The sequence below is a fragment of the Cavia porcellus genome, unplaced genomic scaffold (genome assembly GCF_034190915.1).
Source record: "Cavia porcellus strain 051 isolate PalLab524CR breed Dunkin Hartley unplaced genomic scaffold, mCavPor4.1 scaffold_10, whole genome shotgun sequence".
NCBI classification, from domain to species: Eukaryota; Metazoa; Chordata; class Mammalia; order Rodentia; family Caviidae; genus Cavia; species Cavia porcellus.
This window is the reverse complement of record NW_026947493.1, coordinates 71,309,441-71,324,495: the sequence shown is the minus strand read 5'-3', so window position 1 is coordinate 71,324,495 and position 15,055 is coordinate 71,309,441. Positions and strand designations below refer to the sequence as shown.

The 15,055-nt window shown below is 52.2% G+C and overlaps 1 protein-coding gene across 1 annotated transcript; it reads right to left on the bottom strand.

Moving 5' to 3' along the window:
* Nucleotides 1-8,809: 8,809 nt before the first annotated feature.
* On the bottom strand, nt 8,810-14,586 carry Kcns2 (potassium voltage-gated channel modifier subfamily S member 2). Its single transcript, XM_063257609.1, has 2 exons — nt 14,240-14,586; nt 8,810-13,660 (listed from the first exon to the last, which is right to left on the bottom strand). Exon 2 carries the CDS (start codon nt 13,615-13,617, stop codon nt 12,181-12,183), a length of 1,437 nt encoding a protein of 478 aa, XP_063113679.1. The 5' UTR covers nt 13,618-13,660; nt 14,240-14,586; the 3' UTR covers nt 8,810-12,180.
* Nucleotides 14,587-15,055: the final 469 nt, after the last annotated feature.

Here is a 15,055-nt window from a genome sequence, read left to right as displayed (position 1 = left end):
TACAGTTTTCTTTTCTCTCTAAGGTAGAAGTTATGAGTGACACAGGCCTCATTATTTAACCTTTGTACTTTAGATTCCTTATCTACTAATGGGAATAATAATGGAACCTATTTTATGGAGGAAATTAAATCCATAAATACATGTAAAGAGTCACAAGAGTGTTTAGTGGGTATTTACTATTAATGTTATCATTCTGTTGTTTTAGCTGAGAAGACAAATGTCTAGAAAGATGATACGCCTTGACGTAACCAAGTCCTCACAGCTAGTAAATGTGTGACCTAAAAATTCTAATGGAGATCGCTGGGCTGTTTTTTGTACTGCACCACTGGGCGTGGCACAAATGCACACATACACATGTGCACAGACATACACAAACATGCATACATAAAAAACTGGATAGAAAACCAAATATGGACCAGGCTGGGCAGAGGAGGAGTTGGGGAGTAATGGTTTATGGTGCACAGAGTTTTAGTTGGGGTGACAAAAAAGGATCTGGAGGTGAATAATGATGATGGTTGCCATATAGTGTAAATGTACCAATTTTTTTTTTGTCTTTTTCCTTTTTTATCAGTACTGGGGATCGAACTCATGACTACCTGCTTGCAAGGCAGATGCTTATGCCGCTGAGCTAAATCCCCAGCCCCAAATGTACCAAATTTTAGCCACTGGACTGCACACAAAAGTGGTAAATTTTATGTTGTATACTTTATCACAATTATAATTGTGGAAAATAAATTTTTAAAAACTGAAATGGAATAAACTTGCAGGAAGATTCCCAGTCTAGGAGCTGGAACTATAGCTCCTTTTTCTCCAGGGCCTTCAGCTTGTGGCATAGCTGAGAATTCCTCCACTTCCCCTTTTCTTTCCGTTACCCACCATCTGTCCACCCATCTCTCTACCCATCTGTCCACCCATCCATCCACCTATCTATCTACCCATCCATCCACCCATCATCCACCCATCTATCTACCCATCCATCTACCCATCATCCACCCATCTATCTACCCATCCATCCACCCATCATCCACCCATCTATCTACCCATCCATCTACCCATCATCCACCCATCTATCTACCCATCCATCTACCCATCATCCACCCATCTATCTACCCATCCATCCACCCATCATCCACCCATCTATCTACCCATCCATCTACCCATCATCCACCCATCTATCTACCCATCCATCTACCCATCATCCACCCATCTATCTACCCATCCATCTACCCATCATCCACCCATCTATCTACCCATCCATCTACCCATCATCCACCCATCTATCTACCCATCCATCCACCCATCATCCACCCATCTATCTACCCATCCATCTACCCATCATCCACCCATCTATCTACCCATCCATCTACCCATCATCCACCCATCTATCTACCCATCCATCTACCCATCATCCACCCATCTATCTACCCATCCATCTACCCATCATCCACCCATCTATCTACCCATCCATCTACCCATCATCCACCCATCTATCTACCCATCCATCCACCCATCATCCACCCATCTATCTACCCATCCATCTACCCATCATCCACCCATCTCTCTACCCATCTGTCCACCCATCCATCCACCTATCTATCTACCCATCCATCCACCCATCATCCACCCATCTATCTACCCATCCATCTACCCATCCATCCACCTATCTATCTACCCATCCATCCACCCATCATCCACCCATCTATCTACCCATCCATCTACCCATCATCCACCCATCTATCTACCCATCCATCTACCCATCATCCACCCATCTATCTACCCATCCATCTACCCATCATCCACCCATCTATCTACCCATCCATCCACCCATCATCCACCCATCTATCTACCCATCCATCCACCCATCATCCACCCATCTATCTACCCATCCATCTACCCATCATCCACCCATCTATCTACCCATCCATCTACCCATCATCCACCCATCTATCTACTCATCCATCCACCCATCAGTGCCTCCCATGGCCTGCCACCCACCCCCTCAGTCTTTTTGCCTCGGGCCTTTCCTAGCCCATGAAGTAGGTTTGAGGCTGGCAGTTTGAATCTGGACATACACTCTCTAAGTGCTAGCTCAGATGCCACCTCTTCTCTGAAGGTCATCGAGGTGCGTGTCTTGCCCAACATCTCATGGCTACTGCATGGTAGATGACAAATGCGCCCGGGACATTGCTCTTCCACACCAGCACATGCCTGCTGTCTTCATCAAGCTGCAGCCAGTGAACCTGGACAGAATCAGTATGCAGACTACGTTCTGCTGAGCTCAACATGAAGAAGATACATTGAATGAAGGACTCATATTTGGCTGTTTTGTTTTTAGCTGGAGGATGAAGAATGAAATATTAATGTGAAAATTGTCCCTCTAATAAGAACAAAGTGACACTCACAGTCCAGCTGTGGGCACATTAGTGACCTGTAATGCCTGCAACATGATGCTCTCTACTGACCCTGCCCCCAAGGACGTGAGTGCTGATAGAGTGATTAATTTTGACCCTTCTCAACTGTAAACTGGCTCTCATGTTCACCACCACCCAACGGAGCACCTGGAACACTTTCCTCCGTCCTGGAGCTCATCCAGAGTCATGCCTCACAGCGAGGCTGTCTCTCACAGCCTCATTGTTGGTGGCATAGCTTGACCCACACATCACCTGTCTCCTGCCTAGGATGCTTTGCTAAAGACACCAATGCCCTGAAATCCTTCTCCTCAGGCCTCTCAACCCTAATTTGGCTGTGCTGTCAGTCACATCATCTCCCGACACGTGCCATTTACCCAGCACTGAGGCAGTGACAGGGGCCCTTTACCCTGGATTCATCTACTCTTTGTCATCACTTACTCTGTGCCAGGCACGGTGTTGGGCCATGGAGATAAATATCCCTGCACTCAAGCTTCCTGAACTGTGGAAGTGACAGACACCATCCTCTGGTTACAAATGACAGAGCCATAACAGCTAAGAAAGGAAGTATCAGAAACTCTGACACAGCACAAGGAAGAGACATGAGTGGCAGTAAGTGTAGTCATAACCAGGGCAGTACAGAGAACGCCTCTCTGTGCAAGCAAGGGCTCCCTGGAGTCCTGAGGAACAGCTGTTTCCACCCCTTCTCCCAGAGAGAAAGGCTGCCCCCCTGGCACCTGCATGCCCACAACACACAGAGGCAGCGGCCTCCCCATGCAACACATGTGGCACATGGGCGCCCAGGGAGATTCATCCAACAGACACTGAGACACACAAGTCTAAGCACAAGAAGCCAGACCCACGCACAGACACAGGTGTGTGCACAGATGTGCTCACAGACCCATAGGCACACACATGTGTACATCGTCCTGTGACATTTTAAACCTGAGCCTCAGGGGCTATCTGAAGGGCCTTTTCACCTTCAAAAGCGTACTATGGGCTGAAAGCATGCGGGAGAACCCAGCACAGGTTTGGTCAATTACTTTGCACCTAACTCGATTCTGCTCTTGCTGCTCTCCGGGGCTGCGCGCAGAAGCTGCACACCCATCTTGCTGTGTGTGTGCAGTCTGCAATCCCAGTTTCCAGACGCAAAACTCTTTCCTGAAATACCAGCACAAATGAGTCCCTTAGACTCAGCAGCACCCTGCTGATTCTAAAGTTTTGATAGACATTGACATATTCCCATTGGCAAGGGAGGAAACGCAGGAAAATAGTGAAGGTCATTAGATTTTGGTTTGGTAGGGATTTTACTTTTTTTTATTAAAGCATAAAAGAACTTTAAATGCATGGTACACACACACATACATTAGGGCTTTTTAAAAATGGGGACACTACTGAATAATCAGTGACCTCATGTTTTAAAATTGGAAAATCACATAGCAATGTACTTAACATTGTATGTAAAACATCAACCTGGTTCTGAGCCTCAGCCTGAGCTCCCAGATCCCCAGGACAGAGTGCAGGCCAGAGTGGGATTGGTTTACTTTGGAGGCTTTGTTGTTTCCTAGCAGCTCCCTTTTCCAAAAGCAGCCCTCAAATCTCAAATCCAAGCAAAGCATAAAGCACGCTGTCTGGCTTCTCTTTGGAAGTCAGTGGGAAGGACCAGGGACACCCGGGTTCTGTGCATTGTGATTTCCCACCTCTCCTCCCACACATTCCTCCAAAAGAAGTGCAGGCTACAACCCTGTGAGGGTGGCCTTTGTGATAACCAAGGCTCGAACACAGCAGGTCACAGTTCAGCTACTCCCAGCGGTGTGGCCCTGGCAGACTCACAGAGTTTTCCAGAAAAGTTGATAGAAGGCTGACAGATCAGAAGTCAGTCATGCCAGCGCTCCCCTTCGGAAACAGTTAGATGGGTGTCTGACTGCTAACACCTCGGTTCTTTTCATAGTAGGTCTGAAAATAGCTCAGAATTCTTTAAATGTCTGGAGATGTAGGCGATGAAAAGAGTTTTGAGTGAAAAAAAAAAAAAAAAAAAAAAACAGTTCCCCAGAACCCCGATTCTGTTCCTACCACAGTCCTCTGCTTGCCTGCCCAAGTCACATTCCTGGACACCGAGGGTCTGGGTGGACGGTCACATGTCACTTTGGGGGAGCTTTGGTCTGGAACTCAGGGCTGGCCATCCATGGAGAGCTGATTTTCCTGGTCACTCAGCATCCAGACTGTCAGGCTCTCTGTGCTGTCACCGTCATGTGCCCCTTGCCACAGGTCTCTTACATCCCTGTTATTTGCCCCTGTTCCCACACTGAAGGTGACTCCTTGCTAAATGGGTCCTTTTCGGTCTGTGAGCTTTCATGGGCCATGTCAATTTTCTACTTCCTCAGCTGTGACCCTTCTCATGTGTGGTTGTGTTTAACATAAGCACTCGAGGTGGCCAAGGTCACATGAAGATCTAAGGTACCGGATGATTGGCATGGGGTGGGCTCAGACAGGGCGAGTCTGCTGGGAATCAGCGAAACGCAGGTTCTTGCGGACTGCAGTGGGGTGAGAACTTGTAGAATGGATCCCAAGAGATCACTGTGTGACAGTGCAGTGCGGGAAGCGTTGGTAAAACCTGCACAATTTCTCTGTGATGGTTTCAAAACCACCTGGGGGTGAGGCTGCAGCGAGTCCCTGCGTCCCATCCCCAGTGACATGACACAAAATCACCTGAGAGCTTTCAGACTGCAGAGTCCTGCCCCCATCCCAAGAGTCCAATTCTGTAGATGGGCGATGCCCAGAGATTGACTTTGTGAAAAACTCCCCTGGCAATTTTGATGCAAAGTGGATTCAAAGTCTCCACTGCCTGGTGACTGTGAGCAGGGTCCTTTCTATTCATTTCTCTGAAGTGTAGCACGGGGCTCAGCAATTAGCTGTTGGGGGATGAACAGTACCCTGAGCAAGTAGACCAGTAAACAGACAGGAGCCGAAAGTGGCTAAAATGTCACCCCACAGGCGGGGAGTGCTGTGGTCCCACAAACAGGAAAGAGGAAGCTGGAGTGAAGGAAGAAAGTCCCCCTTAGACATGGCTCCTCCAAACCCATGGGGTGCGGTGGAGGGCCAGGCAGGAGACAGGAGTCGGCTGTCCACTCTCATGTAGGACAAACTCAGGAAATGTGTGACAAGGACAGTCATGAGGGTGACAAACCAGCAGAGCCAACAGCATGGTGTCCAAAAGGCAGAGGAGGGAGCACAAAGGACTTAGAGACTAATCTGTGGGGTCAAAGAATTGGGGGAACTTGAGAACTGAGTGGACACCACTGTGTTCAGCTCTCGGGAAAGCACTGACTGTGGAGAGGCTGGTTTCACTGAACGGCAGGAGTAGAAGCCAGATCAGAGAGGTGAGAAGGAAATGGACGGAGGGGGCCGCTCTGGGGAAAGGAGAAGGACACTGGCAGGCGAAGGGGCAGCTGAGAGCCACTAGGTCCTGGGGCCCCCTCACTCTCATCCCCAGCTGCCCCTCAGATGCCAGTCTCCTGAGGGCCACCTTGGCTTTCCCTGTGACTGCCCCCTCCACACCGGTGGTCTCGGCTCCCATCTCCAAGCTGATGGCTCCCACCCCAGCCCCCTCTTCCCCTGCCTCCACTCTCGGCACTCTCCCAGCCTACTCCCCACACCCCGACTCCATGGTGGCCTGGAGTCCTGACCTCCTTGGTGACTGCACACCCTCTCTGTCTCTGTGATCGCAAATAGTCCTGGGCCTGCCCCATGCTTCCCAGCTGCTGCCAGTCGCATTTGACAGCAGTAGTCTGGTGGGGATGGCCCATTGCAGTGACAAAGGGATGGAGCTCAAGCTCTGTGGGTGGCCTTGCTCTGGCCTGCCTTCTTTCCAGCCCCACGGACGTGGGTGGTTCGCACACAAGCTGTGTTCCTTTTGCTCTTGGTGGCTTTGCTGTGCAGGTCCCCACCTGTGGAAGGAGAGCTTTATCTGCTTCCTGTCCTTCCTTTCCTTCACCCCCTCCCCTTCCCTTCCCTTCCCTTCCCTTCCCTTCCCTTCCCTTCCCTTCCCTTCCCTTCCCTTCCCTTCCCTTCCCTTCCCTGCTCTGCCCTTCCCTTCCCCTTTCCTGACCCTCCCTTCTGTGGCTCTGTCCTTGAACCCCACCAGCACCCTTTCCTGGGTAACACCTGGCCCTCTTTCTGCTCACAACCCAGAAGTCTGAAGCTTCAGAGAGGAGCTGTTCATTCCTTTTTCCCGTGTCTTCATAGCCCTTTTCATCCAAAACGTGAGTAGTGGGCCCCAGAGTGCAGAGGCTTAAGGAGGGGAAGGGGAGCCGGGGCTCAGGGAGCAGAAGAGGAGCTGACTCCTGCCTTAGTCACCCTCAAAGACCTCTGATGGGGACAAGGGCTGGAGAACTGTGGAAACACAGCAAATCCCCTTCATCAGTCATCCCCTCCACGCTCTCCTCTCTGCCGCTGTCTCCCCTAACCCCCTCTCTCTGTGCTGTGTCCTCCCACGCCCTTCCTATCCCTTTTGCTTCCAGAGGACCCTGCAGGGTTCCAGCCATGCTGTCCTCTCCTCCTCTGATCCCGAGTTCCCCTGGGCCAGGCCAGTGAGACCAGCTCCCCTGTGAGCTCTTCCAAGCACCCCACGAGTCATTGCCGATCCCCACATCTGCTCAGGAGGATCTAGCCAGGAGTCTGGCCTTAGTGACAAATGAGGTCACACAGGGAGGACAACATTGCAGCTTTTCAGACCTGCAGTATCAATGGTGTGGAGTAGAAATGATAGTTCAAAGTTTCCTTGGAATAAGGGGTGACCACCGCTGAGTGTGTATTTAAATTCTTCCTTTGAGAAGTGTTTGTTTTGTCTCTGAAGATGCACAGCAGCCTGGCCTTGGATCCTGGACATCATCTATACCCCTGCCAGTGGGGAGATGGGTCTGCCTCACCTGATGGGAACCATGGGTTATGGTAAACTTCCAGAGCTTTCTGAGCACCACATGTGGGCCCTGCAGTGTCCTGCCTCAGCTTACAGAGAAGGGGATCCTTGCAGCTCCACTTTCCTGCAGTGTAACTTACAAGTCACATGTGGGATGGGGAGATTCATCTACACCAGTGATGGTGAACCTTTCAGAGCTTTCAACGATACAGACAGCCCGTTTCGGCACAGGTGCCGTGGATTCACCACCACTGAACACTGCACACTCGGGAGCCCTCAGTGTGCCCCAGTAACTTCATGGGCATAGGGGGATCCGCCAGGCTTCACACAAGGAACAACACAACAACACAGCAGTTAGCCCTCGAGCCAGATGGGAGCACTGTGATTTTTCTCTGTTTAATAATTTTTAATAGCAGGAATTTGGATTAGGAATAAATATTAATAGTTTGAAGTCCAAGTGAGCACAGTGATATATGCCTGAATTCTACAACACGGGAGGCTGAGGCAGGGGAATCACTGAATGTTCAAGGCCAGCCTAGGAGATACAGTAATTTCGAGGCCAGCCTAAATTACATAGCAAGGCCTTGTCTAAAAACAAAAACAAAAATAAAATAGAACACAAAATAAGGGCTAGGAAAAAAAACCAAGGGCTGAGAATGAAGGTCCTGGGCTTAATCCTAAGAAGTATAAAAGACAAAAACAACAAAATAAAGCCCAAAGGCCACGGTTGCTAGTGATTTTAAAGCTCTCTCCACTTGGAACAGACACCGCCCAGCATTTCCCTGTCACTGGTGTCTCTCAGGCTCTCATCTATTGTGGCTGCTGCTGAAGAGAGAAATGGAGCCCAGACCTTCTGCTGGTAAGCAGTCTTCCTGTTTTGCTTCCCATCAGTTAGGAATGGCGGAATCTGCTCACGGCTGTAATGGGGACAGACATGCACATGCAGAAATACTGCTGTACACCGAAGTGAACAACTGGACAGGGCCTAGGGATGGCCAACCTCCTCCTCGTGCAGCGTGGGAAGAGCTGAAGGCAGAACTAACTGCTTCCCCTTGACCTTCATTAGGGCTCAGACCCTAAGGCCGGGCGGGGTACGTGAAGCTAAGATCCTGCAGGAATCCCCAGCAATACAGCCACCACCCAGGACATTCAGGGTGGACAGCACCCAACATGCTTCCCAGGACAGGAGGAGGCGGCAGAGCAGGCCATCAGAGGTGCTAAGCAGGAGGGAAACCCAGCGAGGCCCCTGGATCACAAGGCTTCCTAAACTACAGGGTCAGATCATTGCCTGCCAGCAAGCGTTCCTGCAGCTCTAGGTCCTGGCCCCAAAGGAACCCCACCCTGATTTGCTTGCAAAGGATAATCAACGTTTCCTCCCCAACCACTCTCAAAAGCCCAGCCTTTCTAGGAAGTCTGGTTCCCTACTTCGAATGTCCTTGTGCTGGTTGCTCCCTATGGAATTGAAGGGCCTCAGCGAAGCATGGACAGTTGTTTTCTGTTTAATCTCCGTACTCTGCAAGGCTCAGGCCTGAGTGGCTCAGCCATAAGCCTCACTCCCGAGTCGAGGCAGCACAGCAATCAGATACAATGGTTCTGCGGAGCCCACATCCACGCTTGCATACCAGTTCACGAGTGTTAAAATTGACATTGCAAACACAGCGTTCTCAGTGTTTAAAATCACAGCTCTGCAACAAGTCATGCTGTTAAAACATACAAGAAGTAGCAGTTCTGCCTTCAAGTACATGTCACGCAGCCCATACAGATCACTGCTATCCCAAAGTGCATAACAAATCATTTTCTGTGAAATGAGGCGACCATTAGCAGGTAGTTCAATGATTTGAGCGGTGAGATAAGTAGAAATAACAAACCCAAATATTAAATACCAATGGCTACCCAATGCACTGCAAATCACCTCAGCATTATAACACGCCCTCTTTAGCAGCAAACCCGGAAAATGTAGGGGTTTGGTAAAAACCACAAATCTGGGACACTGTGCATCTGTGTAGTGGACCGATGTCACTGTCCAACCCAGCCCCTTGGAGGTGCTCGTCCTATATGCTGTGATGCAACCTGGCCCACATATTTGTTCCAGTGACATTGAAAAAGCCACCTTCACATGTCAGGAGTGAGGCTGCTTTCAAGTCAACGGCTAGAAATGATCTTGTGTCAACTGTGTGCTTCTAAAGAGAGGCTATGAGTCACTCTGACAGCTTGGGAGCCAACGGTGGCCTTGTGTTTATGGTCTTTATTCTAAGCACAAGCCAGGAAATTAACCTGACCCTCCCTGCCTAGCTGCAGGGACCAGAGGACACTGCTGCTACATGAGCTGTTGCCCGGCAAGATCAGTCAAAGCCTTTGTCTCTGAAACAGCGCTTGGGAACTTCCTGCCTTGGTGGCATTTTGGAGGTGGAAGAGGTTCCCCGGGCCACATGTGGGTCTCCATCTTTTGTGGGAATTTGCTGTAGAGTTCAAGCCAGCCGTGCTGTTCCCACTCCCTGCTCTCTGAACCACCCCTTGGAGGACTTGATGCTCTGGGACAGCCTGATGCTCAGAAGTGACAGGAGGTCCCAGTGGACAAAAGAATATTGTGAATATTGTTTTTTTTTTTTTACAAGTATACATATATATACAAGAGATGTTAAAAAGACAGTCTCTAAAGCACTTTGGGATTCCCCCAATGAAAGGCACCAGAAAAAATGCAAGTCATTACCAAAAAGAAAAGTCAAGTTTTCCCGCTCTCACATCTGCAAAGGCAGCCACTCGGCGTGCCGCCTTGTTGGGTGGTAAACCTGCTAACCCTAACCCTAACCCTAACCCTAACCCTAACCAGTCCTCACAAGTCTGTCACCTGCCTCAGTGCAGCTGGGAATGACTGTACATCTCCTGCCTCCCCAGGCTGAAAACTCAGCCGAAGCCAAGAGTTCTAAGTGCAAATTCTGAAGAATAACCCTGCTGGCTCACTGGCTGGTTACCTTTAATTCCGCTCACCTGTCCTGACTTTCTGAGAAACAGAGGCAGGCACTAAGAGGACTCAAGGGACTCCAGGCTGTGGAAGGATTTGAACTGGAGGCCCAGGGGCACGAGTGGCCAGTGCATTCATCCAACAGGTTACCCACACTGCAGTAGCCATGGCAACTACAAGAAGATCCTCTCTGCACCTGTACCTGCGAGGTATGGATTACCCTCAACCAACTCCAACACAAAAAAAGAGCAGGCCCAAGCTTTGGGCACAAAGCCCCCCTAACTCCATGCTTAGATGTGGATTCTGCAACCCTGGCAAAGACTGTGTCATAATGAAAACCACCTGGAAAACCACCAGATTACTGAGGAGACAATGGAAAAAATTATTTTATGAAGGGGCCCGGGCTCTGTTCACAGTGTACTGTGCTGGGGAACTGAAGAGGAGGAGCTGGGGCATGGGGAGAAGGGAACAGGGACTTCCCATCAACACCAGCTTAGAAGTTTAAAGGCCTTTGAAGTAGCCTGAAGCCTTTTCTCCAAGTTTATAATTACTCATGACATTTACGGAAAGGCAGTTGTTTGTTTTATAACTCTTTTTCTTTTTCCTCGTCTCTACCCAACCCTTCTCTACAAATGACAATTGAACAGGAGTAAAAAGCATACTGTCTCCACCGTGGGGAAGCCACGCTGCCTCCTGGACATCTATACTGTTCTTCTTCATCACCTGGTTTCCATGTCACGACAGGAACTCTGAGGCAATCTGACCATCACACACGACATGCTGTATCCTAGAAGCAAAGTTATCTGAGCAAATTCTGCTTGGATATAAAAAGGGCTCTCATTTTATGAGCTTTCAGAGCAGGCAACAAAAGTATTTAGGCTACTGCACTCGCTAGCAACCTAACAATGTTCATATCAACAAGACAGTACAACAGTAAACCTCTTCTACGTTAAGGAAGACAGCATGACCTGATTCCTAAACATCTTAAAAAATAAATATTTCAAAAAACATGCTAATAGAGAAGACAGCTTTGACGCAACTTTGGTCAAGGGGCCTAGACCAGGAACCTATGTTGGTCTGTTCATAGGTGAAAGGCCCAGCCTGCACGGACTCAGCATTAAGCAGCCCAGGACTGGGTCAGTGTTTAGCTGAAGCCCCAGTCTCTAGTATATCTATTTTTGGAAAGAAAAAAGCTTCAATCTTAACTACATGTTTAACTGAGTAACATTCCCTAGAGAGTGACATCTACAAGACGAACATCTTTCTAAAAACGACTGCTGTACCCATGCAAGCCACACAGCTACAGATCACCTAGAAAAACAACACACAGACTTGCACTGGTCATGTGTGCTTAACTTGGCATTCTTTTTGTTTTGGTATTAAAACTAAGGGAAAGCAATGGATAAATAATTGAGATTTTGTTTTTACATGACAGTGAGCAAAATCTCATGCTATCCTTGCTGACTTCATAGACTGACGCATTGCTACTGGACAGACTTATGGGGGCTTCTTTTTTGTACAGAACTCACATAACAACCTTAGAAACAGGAGCACAAACAACTCACAGATAGGACCAGGGTACAAGCACTGGAATAGTGTACACAGTGGACAGAGAAATTGGCATTCTGGGTACTCAGCTGGCAGAAAGAGGAACATTTTATGCCCATGATGCAAAGGCCAGTGAGTGTCATTTTGTGGAAAGGTGCAAAGGCATGGTGTCAGACACACCACCCTCTAAAAGTGACTCTAAATACCATCACAGCGACCTGGGGTGCTATGCCATGCATCTCCCCTCAGAACTTGGGAAGACTTCTTACACCATAACCCAAAGCTGCCAGGAGGCACCAGAGGCAGCTCAGCAAGGTGGATTTCAGGGTAACAACGTAACCTGGCTAATGCAGGGAATCATTTAAACTTAGTTCACTTGGTGAGCTCCTGCTCATGTTCGTCAGGCTCGCCATGAGGGATTTAACTTTATGGGCATAGTAGTCCCTTAAATTGACCGAAGGAACCTCCTTCATTCCATCTCCAAAGTCACAACTTCGCATGGCACTCTCAAGTTGCTTTTGGCGCCGATAGAAGTGGGAGAACTTGTTAAAGATCAAGGTGATGGGCAGTACCACCACGAGGATGCCTGCCAAGATGCAAGCGGAGGCGGTCAGCTTCCCTGCCGTAGTCTCCGGAACCACATCCCCGTAGCCCACAGTGGTCATACTGACGGTGGCCCACCACCAGCAGGCAGGGATGGTGGCCAGGCCCTCATTCTCCTCCTTTTCAATGGTGTAGGCCACCACAGAGAAGATGGAAATCCCCACGGAGAGGTAGAGCAGGAGCAGCCCTACTTCTTTGTAGCTGTACTTCAAGGTGGCCCCCAAGGAGCGGAGGCCGGTGGAGTGTCTGGCCAGCTTCAAGATGCGGAAGATCCGCATCAGCCTCAGGACCTGGGCTACCCTGCCCAAGTTGGCCAAGGTAGGAGTACTCTCCACCACCAGGTTCACCACTAGAGTGATGTAAAAGGGGACAATGGACATGAGGTCAATAAGGTTTAGAGCATTCTTGAAGAACTTGAAGAAATCAGGAGCCACAGCAAACCTGGCCACCAGCTCGAATGTAAACCAGGCAATGCCAAAGTGCTCCACGATTTCGAACCGGGGGTCCTCACCGGGGTTGCCCTGGCTGTCAGGGATTTGGAAGTCCGGCAGGCTATTGAGGCACATGGTGATGATGGACCCCAACACCACGAGGATGGACAGGACGCTGAAGACCCTGCTCAGAACCGAGTAGCCCGGGTTGTCCAGTGCCAACCACAGCTGCCTGCGGAAGTTGCCCAGAGGCTGCCCGTCAAACTTGGAGGCATCGTTGTAGAAGGCCAGGATCTCGTCGAAGGAGGATGTGGTGCTCTCCTGGTCACTCTGCTCGTCCCATTTCTCCTGCTCCGGCTCCACTTTGCGGCCGTGGTAGCTGTAGCTGCAGCAGGAGTCGATGAAGAACTCGTTGATGCCCCAGTACTCGATCTCCTGGCTGAAGGAGAAGACGCACAGCTCGGCCATGACGTGCAGCTTGCCGGTGTGGTAGAAGTGCAGCACGTAGGGGAAGAGCTCGGGGTTGCGGTCGAAGTAGAACTCCCGCTGGGCGTCGTCGTAGTCGTCGCAGAGCTCCAGCATGGCCTCGCGCGAGTGGCACAGCAGCAGGCGGCCCAGGCGCGTCTCGGGGAAGCGCAGCAGCGTGTGCGAGCGCAGCCTCCTCTTGAAGCCACCCACGTTGATGCGGATTTCGCCGTCCTCGACGACGTTGGCCTCTGACACGTCCCACAGGCTCTGGCCGGTCATGCTGGAGCAGCCCGGCCGCCCGCGCCGCGCGGGGGCGCTACACCTGCGGGCGAAGGGACCGCATCACGCGGGCGCCGGCCTCCCCACCCTGCGCGCCCCTCCCTCCTGCTCAGTGTCTGGGGGTGCAGAGGGGCTCTGGGGTGGGGGCACGGCCAGTGGGGTTGGGCCCCTTCCCCGGGAAAGGCAGCGGTGTGCGTTTCTACCAGGATGGCCCTGGCTGCACCCCCTCTCCGGGGGTCCTGGCGATCGCCATGCACTGCTGGGATGGCGCCCAGCGGCTGCGGATCCCCGGCGCTGCGTGCAGACCTTGCCCTTGGGCAGGCCGGGGAGACGCCCCCGCAGGGTCGCAGACAGGGACCCGCGCTACGATGCGCACGGACAGGGCTGGGCCGAGAAGGGGGGCGAAGAGGTTTGGGAGGGGGCGAGGCGCTCCGCCGCCCGGGCAGGGGGTGGGGGGCGGGCGCCCTGGCTCCCCGAGTCCTCCCTGCACGGCAGGAGCCCCGGGTTCCCCGGTCTGGGTTCCCCGCCCGCCCTCCTGGCGCCGTGCCCCGGGCCGCGTGCGCCGCGCCTCACCCCGCGGAGCTGCCCGGCTCGCCCTGCGCATCTGGCAGGAGGCGCTTACCTGGGAGCAGCGGCGCCCGCGGCCGAGGCCGGCGGGAAACTTCACAGACCCGCCGGAGAGCATCGCGGCGGTGGCGGCCGCCGGCTGGCTGTGCGGGTGCGCGCGGGTGCGCCCGGGTGTGCGCCTGTGTGTGCGCCCGGCGGGCCGCGGGCGGGTCCACCGGCGTCTCTTCGCGTCTCGGCCCCGCGCGCCGCCGCCGCCCGCAGTGGCAGGAGGCGCACAGGTGGCTGCGTGGCCCCGACGCGGGTGCAGGCCCCTCTTGGGATCTGCGCGCCCCTCGCCCCGGGATTGGCGGAAGCCCACGCTGCAGGCGCCCGCAGCCGGAGCGGGAGCGGAGCCCGTGCGCCTGGGCGCGCCAGCCCTGCGCGGGGCGGGCGGTGGTGCTGAACGGACAGCTCCGCGCCTCTCCGCGGGCGCGGCTGCAGCCCCGGGGCTGGGAGATGCTGTGGCGACCCTTTGCAGCCCCAGCTTGGCGTGGGGCGGACTCCTTTCCCTTACTGCCCCCTACACACCCTCCGGTGACAGCTGTTGTGACTATCACCCCTAGGGTGCAGGCAGAGGGCTGCCTACGGTGACCTTTCCTGGTCTGGTCTGGCGGGAGACCAGAACTGAGGGGCAGATGCCTGTCCTGGGCAGGACAAAAACAGAGGATCTTTTTCCTCTTTGGGGGTTTTCTCTTTTGGGGACCCGGAGAAAAGTTTTCCCAAACCTGGGGTTGGGGTGTCGGGCAACAGGAGCTAGAGGGGTGAGGAGGAGAGGAGAGGTCAGGGTAGCCTGAGGTTGGTGAGCTCAGTTTAGCGCGGGGATGAGGTGGGC

What these genes read in the sequence shown, in the direction of transcription:
- Kcns2 (XM_063257609.1), bottom strand. Translation starts at nt 13,617, where the DNA reads ATGACCGGCCAGAGCCTGTGGGACGTGTCAGAGGCCAACGTCGTCGAG.